The sequence below is a fragment of the Drosophila ficusphila genome, unplaced genomic scaffold (genome assembly GCF_018152265.1).
Source record: "Drosophila ficusphila isolate 14025-0441.05 unplaced genomic scaffold, ASM1815226v1 contig_286, whole genome shotgun sequence".
Lineage (NCBI taxonomy): Eukaryota > Metazoa > Arthropoda > Insecta > Diptera > Drosophilidae > Drosophila > Drosophila ficusphila.
Genome location: NW_025064189.1, coordinates 5,662,852 through 5,676,481, shown reverse-complemented (window position 1 = coordinate 5,676,481; position 13,630 = coordinate 5,662,852). Strand labels below are relative to the sequence as shown.

The 13,630-nt window shown below is 38.0% G+C and overlaps 1 protein-coding gene across 4 annotated transcripts in view; it reads left to right on the top strand.

The window, feature by feature from the left end:
* Positions 1-2,460: 2,460 nt before the first annotated feature.
* LOC108100284 (protein TANC2) overlaps positions 2,461-13,630 on the top strand; it is a 65,447-nt gene continuing 54,277 nt past the window's right edge. For 2 of the 4 annotated variants that reach the window (XM_017204070.2, XM_017204069.2), the window contains exons 1-2: positions 2,461-2,795; positions 6,100-7,028. In XM_017204070.2, the coding sequence (XP_017059559.1) occupies positions 6,101-7,028 (928 nt within the window). In that variant the 5' untranslated portion in view covers positions 2,461-2,795; position 6,100. The remainder of the gene's footprint in view (positions 2,796-6,099; positions 7,029-13,630) is intronic. The other 2 variants (XM_017204072.2, XM_017204071.2) reach the window with 1 other exon arrangement.

Genomic DNA, 13,630 nt, shown 5'->3' with positions numbered 1-13,630 from the left:
CTACCCTCTTCAAATAGAAAAATTTAAACGCAGTTCGATTTGCAATTCCATCACAATCGTTTAGAGGTTTGTCTCTTTTAGATTGGATAATAATTATGAGAGTTTTGACTTCTGGAAGTACCGATGTGGGTTATCTTATGGAAATCATAGACAACTTGGAAAATTTTGATATGAATAAAATAATAATAAAAATTTAATGGAAATCATATTTAGAGGTATGCATCTTTTAAATAGAATATAAGTGAAAGTAAAAATAAGTTGTTTACTCTGAAAGGTCAGTATTTCTACTGCAAATCATTTAGAAACTTGAAATAATCTGTTATGCAATGGATAAAATAAAGTAAATTAGTAAGAAAATAAGTTCAACTCGTTCCTCCCAATCAACATAAAATATATTAAAATATGATGATATTACTCTCAAAGACTAGGTTATTGTAATGATTTCACAAGACGAGGTCTGATGGCCTCCAAAATTTATGTGTGGTTCCCACAATAATTTATCAAAACGACAAGCGGCAAATGAAACGAAAAGCCTCTGCCAACGGAGGACTCCTCAAATGATCTGACGAGATTAAGGGGATTCCGGAGCGCAGGCGCACCTCGGAAAAGTCATCAAGAAGGTGTCACAAATCATTCACACGACCAAGGAAGCGAAGAGGGTTGGCGCGGTGAAAGTGGAAGTGATATTAAAGCGGCGGAAGATAAATACAGGGAAAAGCCAGGGAAATTGAAACAGTTGCTTGGAAAAATCACCCAAAATTCAGGGGGGCCAAGCACTTCCAGCGAAGCATTCAGTCATCGTGTAATACAATCCGTGCGTAACTATAACTACTTAGTACACGGATGCATCTTGTATCTATGTATCTATGTATCTTTGTATCGCATCTTCGATACGCGAGGTGAACAAACTTTGGGGCTGCGCATGCGTCGCTGGTTCGCGGGAAGTGTGTCCTCCTGTTGCTGTCATCCAATTTCAAAACATGAAAAATTAGTCCATTTCCGTCGCTAGACTTAGATGGCATCTCCATGTGCTCACCTCGTCTCATCCTTGTTCTCCGCGGGTTGAACGAACTGCAATTGTATCCAGTCCTGCTCGGCAGACTTGTTGCCGATGTGTTGCGTTACTACATTACTATATAGTGTCCCACCCCAGGTGCATTGAACTCGGGCTTAGCACGGTTTATTGGGGTTGTGGTTGCGGTGGTTTTGGGGCACAAGTACAGTCACCAGGATATCAGCTAATTGGAAAAAGATACAAGGCTTTACTGCAAAGAAAGTCTTCGATTTAAAAGACATTTAAACATTCCTAATAATTGTATCTAGTAGTTACAAATTGCATTTATATTGCCTTTATTGATAGATTTATAGAATAAATCCATTGAGTTGTAAAGGTTTGACTATTTTTAAATTCCTTAGTTGTAATATAAAATAAAATCCTTTCTTTTAGAAGAACGTTTTTCCCTTATGCAGAGAAAACTCCTACTAATAGAAAATGTTCCCCCGAATAGATTTCATATCTAAATTCCGCTTAGTTTAGACGAAACTCTATGTCTTTTTTCGAGGGATACTTCAAACACTCACCAAAGTAGGAATTCCCCTAGACATCGAATGAAGTCCGACTGGCAAGATCGCAGTGCAATTAAATGGCAACCAAGCAAGCGACACTCTGGTTCCGCTGGCAAACTTTGGGCCACTGCCATACCACTCCCCCCCTTTGACTTCCCCCCCCCCCACCCATCTCCTTTTCCCCTGGAAAACATCCCATTAGAAACTGAGAACGCTTCGCGGGGTGCAGCGAAAACAGACGTTGCGTCTACTTTTTGGGGATCAGAGATGACTAATATAGAAAAAATAAAGCTAAAATAAAAAAATTATATAAAACCTATTCCAAATATGAACAAGATTTTAAAAAGTAATATTTATTTAAATTTTTAAGCTATTTAATAAATATCAGGACCTCAACTTGAGTAACGAAAAAATGTATCATAATCACATAAATAAAATTTTAATTGAGGCATACCTAATTTTTATCTTATCTTAAAAAAATATGCTAGAACAAACCGACTTAAAATTATTTAAACTACAAAAATGATATATGCAGAAAATATTATACAATTTTATCCACTCAGTAGAACTGTTAGATCCAAAAAAATCTAGATACTTGGCCATAAAATATCTGATTGCGCAGATTCGTTTTGGAAACGGAATCTAACAAAAGTGATGGACCGGCGCTGACTGCACGTTCTGGCCGGGGATATTTTTAGCGCCGTGTTTGGCTCTCCGTCTAGTTAGCAATGGGGCAGATACACGTACATCCGAGCACGGATGTATCTGTATCTGCATATCTCGAGCACGAGTATAGATCCTCCTGTTGCCGAGGGCTGTTGCGGCTGCGCTGCCTTCGCCTCTGATATATTCAACCATCGGATGCAGTTGCATTTGCCGCTCGGCAATCCGCTCGTCTCAATTGCATTCCAGCGCGCGTTCGGTACGGATACGGTTTCTCGTTTACGGCGGACAAAAGATACAGATACGGAAACAGCAGCGCCAATCGGATTAATTGCCACATTGGATTATCAGTGAGAAAGTGAATGTGAAAGTGAGAGAATTCTTTTTGATAAGTGGCATTATACAATTGAAAACCCTGAAAAGTGATTGCAAACAGTTCCTAAACTAATTATTGTTTAATATTTATTGTGAGTGAAGAAGATTTCGTTAAATCTAAAATTCCAAGTCGATTCCAATAAGAGCCCATAAATCTTATATAACAACAGGAATACTTAAATCAACTTAAGGTTTGTATTAAATTACAGTTGTTAATATTATAGCATACTTTTTAGATTAATAAGGATTGCAAATAACTAAATATTGAAAAAATGAATTATTGAATAATCAATCTTTAAAATATTTAAATTAAAAAAAAAATCATTTACTAATAAGCACAACATAACACTATAGGAGAAAAATAAAGCATTGAATTTAGGTTCATTTATTAATATTTGATACTCTTTAAATGTGTTAAAGGTATTTTCCAATCATTGCATCTAATTCAAAATAATTCACAAAAATTATATTTAAAATTTTTTGAATAAACCAGAAATTTAAAAAATTCTTTGTAAATAATTCCCTTAAATACTGCATTTACCTCAATGGGAGCTCAATCTATAATGGCTCGGAATGAGTAATGGCAAAGTAATTCGATGTCGTCTAAGTAGCTGGTGGAATGCGCAATATCCCTCCGATCGCGGATCGGATCCTAAAAAGGGAGCACCGTTCAGTGACCACAACTCAGAGCATTTAAGTGGAAATGTGGAAATGTGGGGAAATGTCTGGAGCGGCGAGCCGAAACAAAGGCAGCTGAATTTAAATTGGGAATCAACTGAAAAATGTCGCATGTTCGATGGGGCGCCCATTGCCACGAAAAAAAATGAGTAAAAAAACAAAAAAGTAGGAGGCTGCCAAATGTAAACAAGACAAAAAGAGTGAAAGAAGCACAAGTTCAAGATTCTCACAGATACTCGCTAACGCACACAAATGCAACCGAGAAAGAATAGCTAAAAGTAGAAACGCGCGCAGACGAAGCAATAAACTGCACGGAAAGTAGTTTAATGCAGTTTGCTGGGGATCCTGGTCCCCAGTTTCACCCCCTCTCCGCCCCCTCCCCCTTTTACCACGCCCCTTGGCGCACGACAAACAACTACAAATGCAACAACAACAACAACAACTGCAACCACGTCGCGCCGCTTAGTTTTCCTCCTCCGGCGATCGTTTGCCCGATCTATTTTCGTACCGCTTTGGGATGTGTAGTTTTTCGTCGCCTCGAGTAATTTGTTTGCTGCATTAGTTTTGTGGAAAATATACACTGCAGAAAAAACAAGATACATAAAACACAATGATTAAGATTTTCTTTATATAGGGCCAATAAAAGTAAAAATTGAGTCGGCGAAAGTTAAATGTTTGAAGAATTGAAAATGCTTGAAATAGATAAAAATGCATAACATTTTATTTTCCTTTCTCAAAATCACTTAGACTTAAATTTTAATAATATTCGAACATTTCAATCTATTTTTTTCCATTTAGCTTTTATATTCATTTCATAAATCGTATTTTATATGTACTTCTAATTAGATAAATGCAATCTATTCTATTAATTTGAATTTTAATAGATCTCTTTTAAAACCCCTCAGAACTTTTTACAATGCATTTTAAAAAAAGGACCCCTTTAAGTTTAATTTATAGCTTCCCCCTAACAAATTCTGCAGTGGAGTTTCGCCAAACCTGAGCAAGCAAAAAAATCAAGTTCAACCCTGTCTAAGCAAATTTGCCCTCAAACAAACCGATGGCGGTGTTTATTTAAAACTTTGCACTGCCAAAGTCAACTTGCAGTGGCAGTGGCACACGCCGAACGTTAGTTTTTCCCCAGCGAATTTTAGATAATGGAATGGAATGGAGGGGAAACCACAGCAGCAACAATAACTGTTGCAACACCTACTCGAGGGTAAAATCACGGGGGTTCAGGGGAAGGGGAATGTCAAGAGGCCGACGACATTGCAGCACAACTACAGTCAAACTTCCCTTAATAGAAACAGGTTAAAATTAATACTTAGTATTCCATAAAAAATTTAGAGTCCTTATATGCGACTATAAAAAAAAAAATCCTATAAAAGTATACAAAAACAATTCTAACAATTTATAATATTAAAAAAATATTAATAGAAAACTACAACAAAAATCAAAAGCAAATTTTAAAGAAATTGATAAGTAGAATTTAAAAGTTAAAACCGAACTCCGTATTAACTTTTTATTCATTTTGGTTATTCTGGTATGAAAATTCATTTTAAAATCTCAATTATTAATTATTATACATATATATAATAATTATTATATAATCTTATGGATGTTCTACTGTACTTGAGTTCCTTGCACCGGGGAAGAAGCAGCTGAATCCGTCAGCAGAATCGCTGCAGGGGGCACCCTCACACTCACACACTTAAACACAAAAAAAGAAGAAGAAGAAGGAAAAGATAGACAGATACGCACGCGCAGCAAATGTGAGCGAGATGCGCATGTGGCCATTAAAAGCGAGGGGAAGTCGTTGTCTATTGCTCGGGGGACACTTCCGTCTCGGGATCTGTGTACTCCATACTCCCCATTCCGAACTCCGTACTCCAAACTCCATGCCCTGCATGTCTGCAGTTGCTGTATGGCTGTATCTATCCCCATCCCCATTCCCATTCCCATTTCCCTGCTCCCTCCCCCCGAAAATGTGGGAACTGTGGGGCTGGAGATTGATGTTGGGACAATTTCACGTCCCACTGTTAGCCGGGCATTAAGTGGCATTAAAGTTGTCCGGGCTTATCTCTTCCGAGCACAAGCTCGCACCTCAAGATGCGTTTACACAGGAAAGAAATATAGTTCCATTCTTGAGAAATTAAATAAAACAAATCTCCAACAAAGAAGAACTTAAGAAAAACTTTTACCACATCAATATTAATTATTTAGAATTATTATTGAAAAATTTATCATATCACCTCATATCATTTATGATCTAAATGAAACATCATTATACATCAAAATAGATAATATTGTTGCATAGATTTCTTTCTGTGTCATTGTCTTTCACTATAACTAAACTGATCTCTGCCCATTTCCGCTGGAAATCCATATATTTCAGTGCGCCTTTATGGCTGATCGTTAAAGTCAAGGCAGCCCTAAAATTACATATGTCAAATTATGTTTAATGTGGAGCATTAGCCAGGTACAAAGGCATTTGCTGGTGCTACTGTACTAGAAAGTGGAGATAGTACCCAACAAAGCATTGCATTTTATTGCTTTAAGTTGTTCTAAGACTTATTTTTAATTTATCTAAATATTTCTTGTATGCTTAAAGATAGTTGTTGATGGGAAATAAATAACAAATGCCAAATGGAACATTATTACTATATTATTATAATATATATTACTATATTCATCACTATTTTTGTATGCTTACAAAAAATATTATTTCGGATTTAAAACTATCATTTAATAGATTAATACTAATAACTACACTTTTAATACATTATTATTCTAATAATACTTTATCTATATCTTTTATAGGATGCCCACCCTGCGAGAACTGGCTCTCCCAACGGAAGGAGATCAGGTGGAGCTGCCAACGCCCCCGCTCCCGATAAATCCACCTCCCAAGATGCTGGCCAATGGCATCGTGTATGGGTTCCGCACGCGTCACCTGTCCTGCATCGAGGAGAACGACTCGGACTCGCTGCACGGATCGTCCATTCCACACGCCTACGACATGATGCAGCAGGCGGACGAGACCTTCCAGAAGTTGAATGCCAACGAGGAGGAGGACGAGTCGGGCAGCGAGGAGGAGGAGGGAATGGAGAACCTGGACGACACCATCGCCATGATCGATGAGTCGCGTCTCCTGGAGGCCGACTATCTGGACGAACTGGTGGCCGAGGAGCAGCTGCAACAGCAGGAGGAGGAGGAGGAGGAGGAATCCTCGGATCTGGTGGATTCCGGAAATGTGGAGGAGGACTTCTGGCAGCCAAGCTTCAATCGGAATGATATCATGATGACCTCGGTCTATGGAGCTCTGAATGGTTCTCTAACCAGCGAGATATCGTCGACTGCTCCGCCGGGTTACTCCGAGTGTGCCACGCCCAGAAAGGAGGCGGATCCCGTTTATGCCACACCGGAAAAGCGAAGAGCCAGCAATCGGAGTTTCGACTCCACTTGTGCCTCGCTCACCAGTTCCTTGTATGGGGGATCCATGAACTCCTCTCTGGATTTGAAGTACGCATCCTTGAACGGTGGAGATTCGGGTGGCATCAGTGGAACCAGCACCCTGAGGGGCACTTCGGTGCCTCCTTTGGACATATCCATGATGTCCAGCGATGGGGTGAGTGCCCTCGATTGGGGATCGGCCAGTGTGAGCTGTGTCCTCGACTCCGGCGAAGGGAATCCCGCCGAGGAACTCAACGAGGAGATGGCCGCCAAGTGCCTCATTGCAGCAGAAAGTGGTGAGTGCTCAAAGACTTTTTAGAAACAAACCCATACCAAATAAAATATATAAATTGATAAACTATTAAGATGTTTAAGAGATTCCATAAATCGCAAAAGATCTTAAATTTTAGTTATAAAACTTTTTATTCGAAGCTGATTAAATATTTATTAAATATAATATTAAATTAGATATTTAAAACCCAAATACGTATTTATTTTAAAATTAATACTATTGTGTCAGTTGATACAATCTATATATTAACTATAAAAAAAACCCAATTAGTATTTTATTTATATATTTTAAATCCCAAAAAATAGGACTTTTCCGGAAAAGTGGCTAAAAACCATTAGATATTTAATTTAACAGCTTATTTAATTTCTTTTTTGGCTGGTTACAATTTTGAGTACCTTGTTTTTGTCGAGAGTAAAACCAATTGTTAAAATCAAGCGGCATGGCCTTATTTTTTGTTAAGGCCTATAAACCCGAAAACTACTTCATTAACAGGAAATTGTAAACAATAGCCGGCTTTTTATTATTGATCACTTTAACGATTTCTCTCTGGTGATTTCTTCGCTGACCGAAAGGCAATCCATCAATGGCAGCAGGGCATTAAACTCATTTACAATCCTTCATTACCGGACATGCAAACAGGCGCACCGTTTTAATGACCCACTCGCAGCGGACCCATTTCGCCAGTTCGCCATTTCGACATTTCGCCATTTGCTCGCCATTAGAAAGGCTGCCCGCGAGGCGGCGGCTGACCCCCAGCACTTCCACCTCCCCCCTTCCCCTTTGCTTGGATCCATGGATCCGCGGGTCCTCGCATTCCCAGCCTCCTACTGCAACATCATCAGCAGTACGAGTATATCCTCCACCGAAAAAACTAACAAACTTCCAATGGCCGCGGGCATCTTTCCGTACACTCGAATAAAAATAGCAAAAAACTATAGAGAATGGTTCTAAAACAATTGGAAAAATATTGGTTTCACAATTCAAGGTTTTTTAATTTTTTGTTAAGGCCTATAAACCCGAAAACTACTTCATTAACAGGAAATTGTAAACAATAGCCGGCTTTCTATTATTGATCACATTGGCGATTTCTCGAATAATAAGAATTTTCTTTATAAATTCTAACTTTCTGAATTTTTACAAAACACAGTTTAGATTAAAAAATCCTTTATTATCAAAGAATAAATTGTATAAAATATTACATTTTTGCTTTGAATTTATGATAAACATTTTTAAAGATTCCCCCTAACTCAGAATTTTAATTTGTTTATTTAAACGTATTTTTCTGAATTTAATTTGAATAGAAACAATTTCTGTAACGCCCACGCAAGCTATTAAAATACTCTAAGATAAGTTTTACTGCTCCTAACATTTTTCGGTTATTTAAAATATAAAAATACTCAAAAATAAAAACCTCCCAAGCTGTAAAAGATATTCTTTTGTTAAAGATTCCTTCACAGTGCACACAACTCGATTGGCAATAGAGTAAACAAAGCCAGTGAAAGCCAAACAAGTGGCCGGAGTTTGCCCATTTCACACAGATGTTTAACAAGCCCGCCCGGGTCATAAATCATCCAAATGGATATATATCCACCGCGTTTATCCATCTCCTATTTGGTTTGCATATAGTATCGAGCAGATCCTCGGGGTGAAAACTCGCTGACATTGACAGTTTCTAATAAGAAAATTGGCCAAGATTTATGCCCGTGCGCAAACTGACTTCCATTTTCATTTAAAAGTAATCAATAAACTGGCACAGTTAGTAAGCCGCACAGCGCGAGCAACAAAAGTGTTCAACAAATTGCCAAATGATGTTGCAAAGTGCAATGTCACAGTAATTTACGTGCAACATGTTCAACGGCCACAAAGCTGATGAGAATTTATGCTAAGGGTTAAGTGTCAGCCTCGTCAATATACTATATGTATATGCATAGTGGGAGGTTTCGCCAACTGGTGTCATTAAAATGTTTTCAAGCCTTTTCGGCATGAGATCATCGTCATCTTGTTAGGCTTGTGTTTTAAGAAGCTTTTAAAAGTTTTTATTTTCTCTTTTAAAAATTAAGGAGGCAATAATGATGTTCTTTAGTTTACTATAAATTCAAACAAAGACATAGTTCTTAAAAATATTATTACCACTTAACAAATCTTAAATAAAATTAAACGTATGACACCGAAACATTGAAAAACTTTTAAAATATTATATCATTTTTAAGTGTAACCTTTTTCAAAGATCTCTTAAAAGTCAAGGAAGACACTTACATTTTAATGAATACTAAATTGATGGTTATCTATAGAAAGATTACATTTACAGTTTAGTGATCCTATTACAATTAGAAATTGTACATTTTAATTATGGTATTCCATCAATTTAGACAGAAATAGATTTCCAATAAAATTTTATAGATTTTCCCCATTTCACCCCATTGTGCTGCAATTTTGCTACTTTGCCAGCTTTGTGCGTGCGTGTGTGTTTGTGTGCGGAAAAGTGAAAAGTCATGAATCATATACATCATGATCACACCAAGGCGAACTCCAGCACACTCCACCGCATGGCCAACTGGGATGGATGATGATGATGATGAAGCTGCAGCAGGCGAGCCATCGGATATGCGGCTGGATGGGCCATAAAGTTACATGGCTTATCGCTGGAAAACTTTTAAAAAACACTTGAGATTGCGGCGAGAACGAGCTCGGTGGCCGAGCCAAAAGCGAAGAGCGCTCGAAAGACGCGTCTACGAACAGGTATACGAAAATGAAGCTCTTCTGCAGAAGAGCCTAAGCACACACCGCCAAGAGAAAGATCCACGGAGGTTGGGCAAAGGGGACTTAGAGGATTGGGGATTGGGTTTGGGGTGGGAAACGGAGGACAGAGGACAGAGGAGCTGTTGGCTGGCTTGTATCTACAAATAGACGCGGGCTGACGGCCGCAAGACAAAGTCAAACAAAAGACCCAAACGGTAGTTGCCATGAATGGACAACAGACCTCAAACCGGCTGGGAACTACAGTAGATATTCGGTAAACCAAAAAAATGGAGAAGAATAAATTAAAAAAAAAAAAAACTAAAATAAATATATTTTAAAAATGTTATTTATTTTAAAACAAATATATCCATTTTTATATAAGATGAAGTGTTATATTAGAAGAAGTGTAATGTTAGTTACTTCAGCATAACTATTTATTTTGTAAACTAGATTCGTTTTCTGTTGAAAATATCATTGGCCCTTAAACAAAAATATTAAATATATTCTTTTCCCCATTGAATATTAAAGATTTAAGTGGTACTTCAAAAACCTATCATATTTAACTAAACACAGAAGTATTCTGGTTAGAGAAGTTCAACTGTATCTGAATCTGACGGATACGGGATGCGAACTCCGCATTGAAACTCCATCCCCAGTCGCAATTGCAATTGCAACTTTGTTGCCGTGGGCACAGCATGGACTCCTCGGATGGCCAGCTATAGTATTTATTGGAATGGATCCCGGGGACGGCGACCCAGTCGCAGATTCAGATAGGAGTCCCATAAAATTGCGGCGCACGCACCGGCAAAAGGCGAATGCATTTTGTGTGTTCGATAACCGCGAGCCGGCGATTCCCACAATCGAAAATGCACTTGAATTTGAATTTGCAATTGGTCTCTCAATATTTATGAGTTGAACTCTGCAGTTAGTTTCGTGGCCTGCGATAATGAAAGTGCTGCCAGTAAGGAACTGTTCCTAAAGGTCTTTAGGTTAAAGAGAATCAACATACCAAGTTATATATAAACTGATTCAGAGCTAACAATTTCAACAAGAAGTTAAATGGGAACTTAGCTATATATAATAGCTGCTCCAATTCCAATAGACAACTAAATTATTGCCTTATCTTCAAGTATTTAATATTGTTCTTTCGTGTTGCAATCTAATCTCTAACAATATTTATGGCTTTTCTATCTTACAAATGCTTGCAATTAGACGTCATTTTTAGATTTTTGCTTTGCACAGATTTCCCCAACCAAATGAAAGAAAAACTTGAAATGGCTAAACATCAACTTCTACCTCGTTGCGCTCCCCTTATCGAAGACCATTAATCAAGATTGTGTCAAAGGTATTAGTTCATTTTCGGGGGCTCAAAACGAAATCGATTCAGGGTCTATGGGGATCGCATCCAACATTGGAACATTTGGGCGATTACAAACTATTACCGTTGTCAACTGGCAGCGGTAACATTTCATTTGCCCGCTAATGAGTAGATTAATTCTAATGTAATTGAAGTTGTGTCCGGCTTTCGCTTATCGAAATGTTTGTGGCTTGCTCAACACCAAAGTAATTGCTAATGGCCTGGAAAGCTACCAGAATTGGTAATGATGAAGTTGATAGTGTCGATGACGATCCGAGCGTTGCAAGAATATTTATGAATTGGTAAAAAGCTTTTAAAGATAGTAGCAAATGGGAAATATACGCTTTTCTTGACCTACATTTCTTAGAATTTTTAAGAAAGGTTTTTAAAATGTTTTAATGGTTCTTACTTTATTTTGAACTCTATTTTTTCCTTCGAAGTTCAGGAGAAAATGTATATAACATGTAAGGTGTAAGTTTGATTTTGTCACTCCTTGTTTTCTCATCTATTATAATACTTGACTTCGACCTTTGATTATAACATTCTTTGGGCCCTGTTAAGTACATAAAAATGCGTGAGAGATGACTCAATTGAAAAGCAATTTCCTTAAATCTCGGGTACCACTTTTAGGGACAATGATCCTCGCACATCCCCTCACAATAAAGTGGCTCGCTTATCGCGAAGATAACCTGTGTGGCGTGGAAAGTATCTCGTGGGTTAATGAGACACCAGAGGCACGTACGCTTGCGTCATTGGGTAGCTGGAAAAAAGAAAGGTCCGGACCTAAAAACTGGAAAACAGGGAGACAAGAGACCCTTAGCCTGACTTTTATGTTTGCTATTTCGGACTGACACCGCGATAAGCGGCAACTCCTGCAGTCAGCACCTCAATCAGTCAAAACCCATGAAGAACAAATATAAATTCCACAAGTGTTACCACTGTTATTAAGGGCATCGAATGTGAAGTACCTGGTATTTAATGCAACTTTGAAACTTTTGTTAAGAAAAAACTACAAAGTTGAAGAACCTCTTAAGTTCTGCTATAGTAAATTTCCAATTAAATTAAAGGCACTTTCGATGGCTAATTGTGAAACTGGCTTATTTTATTTTTAATTGCCAACATACCTTAAGCATCTAAGGGTAAACCAATTGGTTTTAATTTTAATTTATATACGAAACTTGGTATTTATAGCTCATAAGATCCATGAGATCCATGAGATTGTTTAAAGGAATTCAGTTTCAGGATATAATAAACTGAATAAGTTGAATTCTTATCAGTGCAGCATACCCTTTTGCATCATAAACAACGGGTATTTAAAAACAAATACAAACAAGAAAGGAAGCTAGCTTCGGCAAGCCGAAGCTTATATACCCTTGCAGTCATCAAATATTTCGAAAATTTTATTTGCTATTCAAGAGTCGTTAGAAAACTCTATATTCCAAAAATCATGATTTTCTGATAAGAAATAACAATGTTATCATTTTATTTCCGTTAATTCTATATAGATTTTTCGATCTTTCTTATGGCAGCTATATGATATAGTTGTCCGATTTTTATGAAATTTTTTTTATAAATCAAGGCTAGTTAAAAAACTTGATACTCAAAAAATCATGCTCGTGGGATAAAAAACTGCGATGCTATCAATTTATTTCCATTAATTCTATATATATTTTTCGATCTCTCCTATGGCAGCTATATGATTGAGTTATCCGATTTTGATCAAATTTAATCTGAAATTCAATAACAGTTGGAAAACGCCATCTTGAAGAATTCAAGTCTATCTGATGAAAAACAACGGCGGGAGAATTTTTCATTTCATTCCCTCGTATGGGAGCTATCCGATATAGTCGGCCGATCCGGCCCGTTCCGACTTATATACTGCGTGCAATACCTACACACCTTTTGGGAAAGTTTCAGCAAGATAGCTTTAAAACTGAGAGACTAGTTTGAAGAGAAACAGACAGACGGACAGACGGACAGACGGACAGACGGCCAGACGGACAGACGGACAGACGGACAGACGTACAGACGTATTCTGATTCTACTCGTGATGCTGATCAAGAATATATATACTTTATGGGGTCTGAGGTGTCTCCTTCACTGCGTTGCAAACATCTGACTGAAATTATAATACCCTTTTGCTCTGCAAGGGTATAAAAATACAACGACAACGAAGCGTGAATGAATTTCCTCAGCGCAAATTGAAAAACGAGTGATAGTGATAGTGGTACTGATAAGCGACGAGCGCCGTGCTGAGATCGCGTATCGGAGGGAAAGAGAGAGACCGAGAGGGAGAGAGATAGGGAGAGTCACAGAGCGGGGCTGGAAAACCGGTATGTGTGGAGAGTTTGCTCCATGGTAGCATGCGTATAAGTTTGTCTCTTCGGCTAACAAATCGTTCGGGTTAAGTCCGTTAGCCTTCATTTTACCAAGATTTGCCCTCTCAGCTGGCTCAAAGTGGAGACTCTGCACGACTCTCCGGTTCTGCGGCACTTATCTGGCTTTTTGCG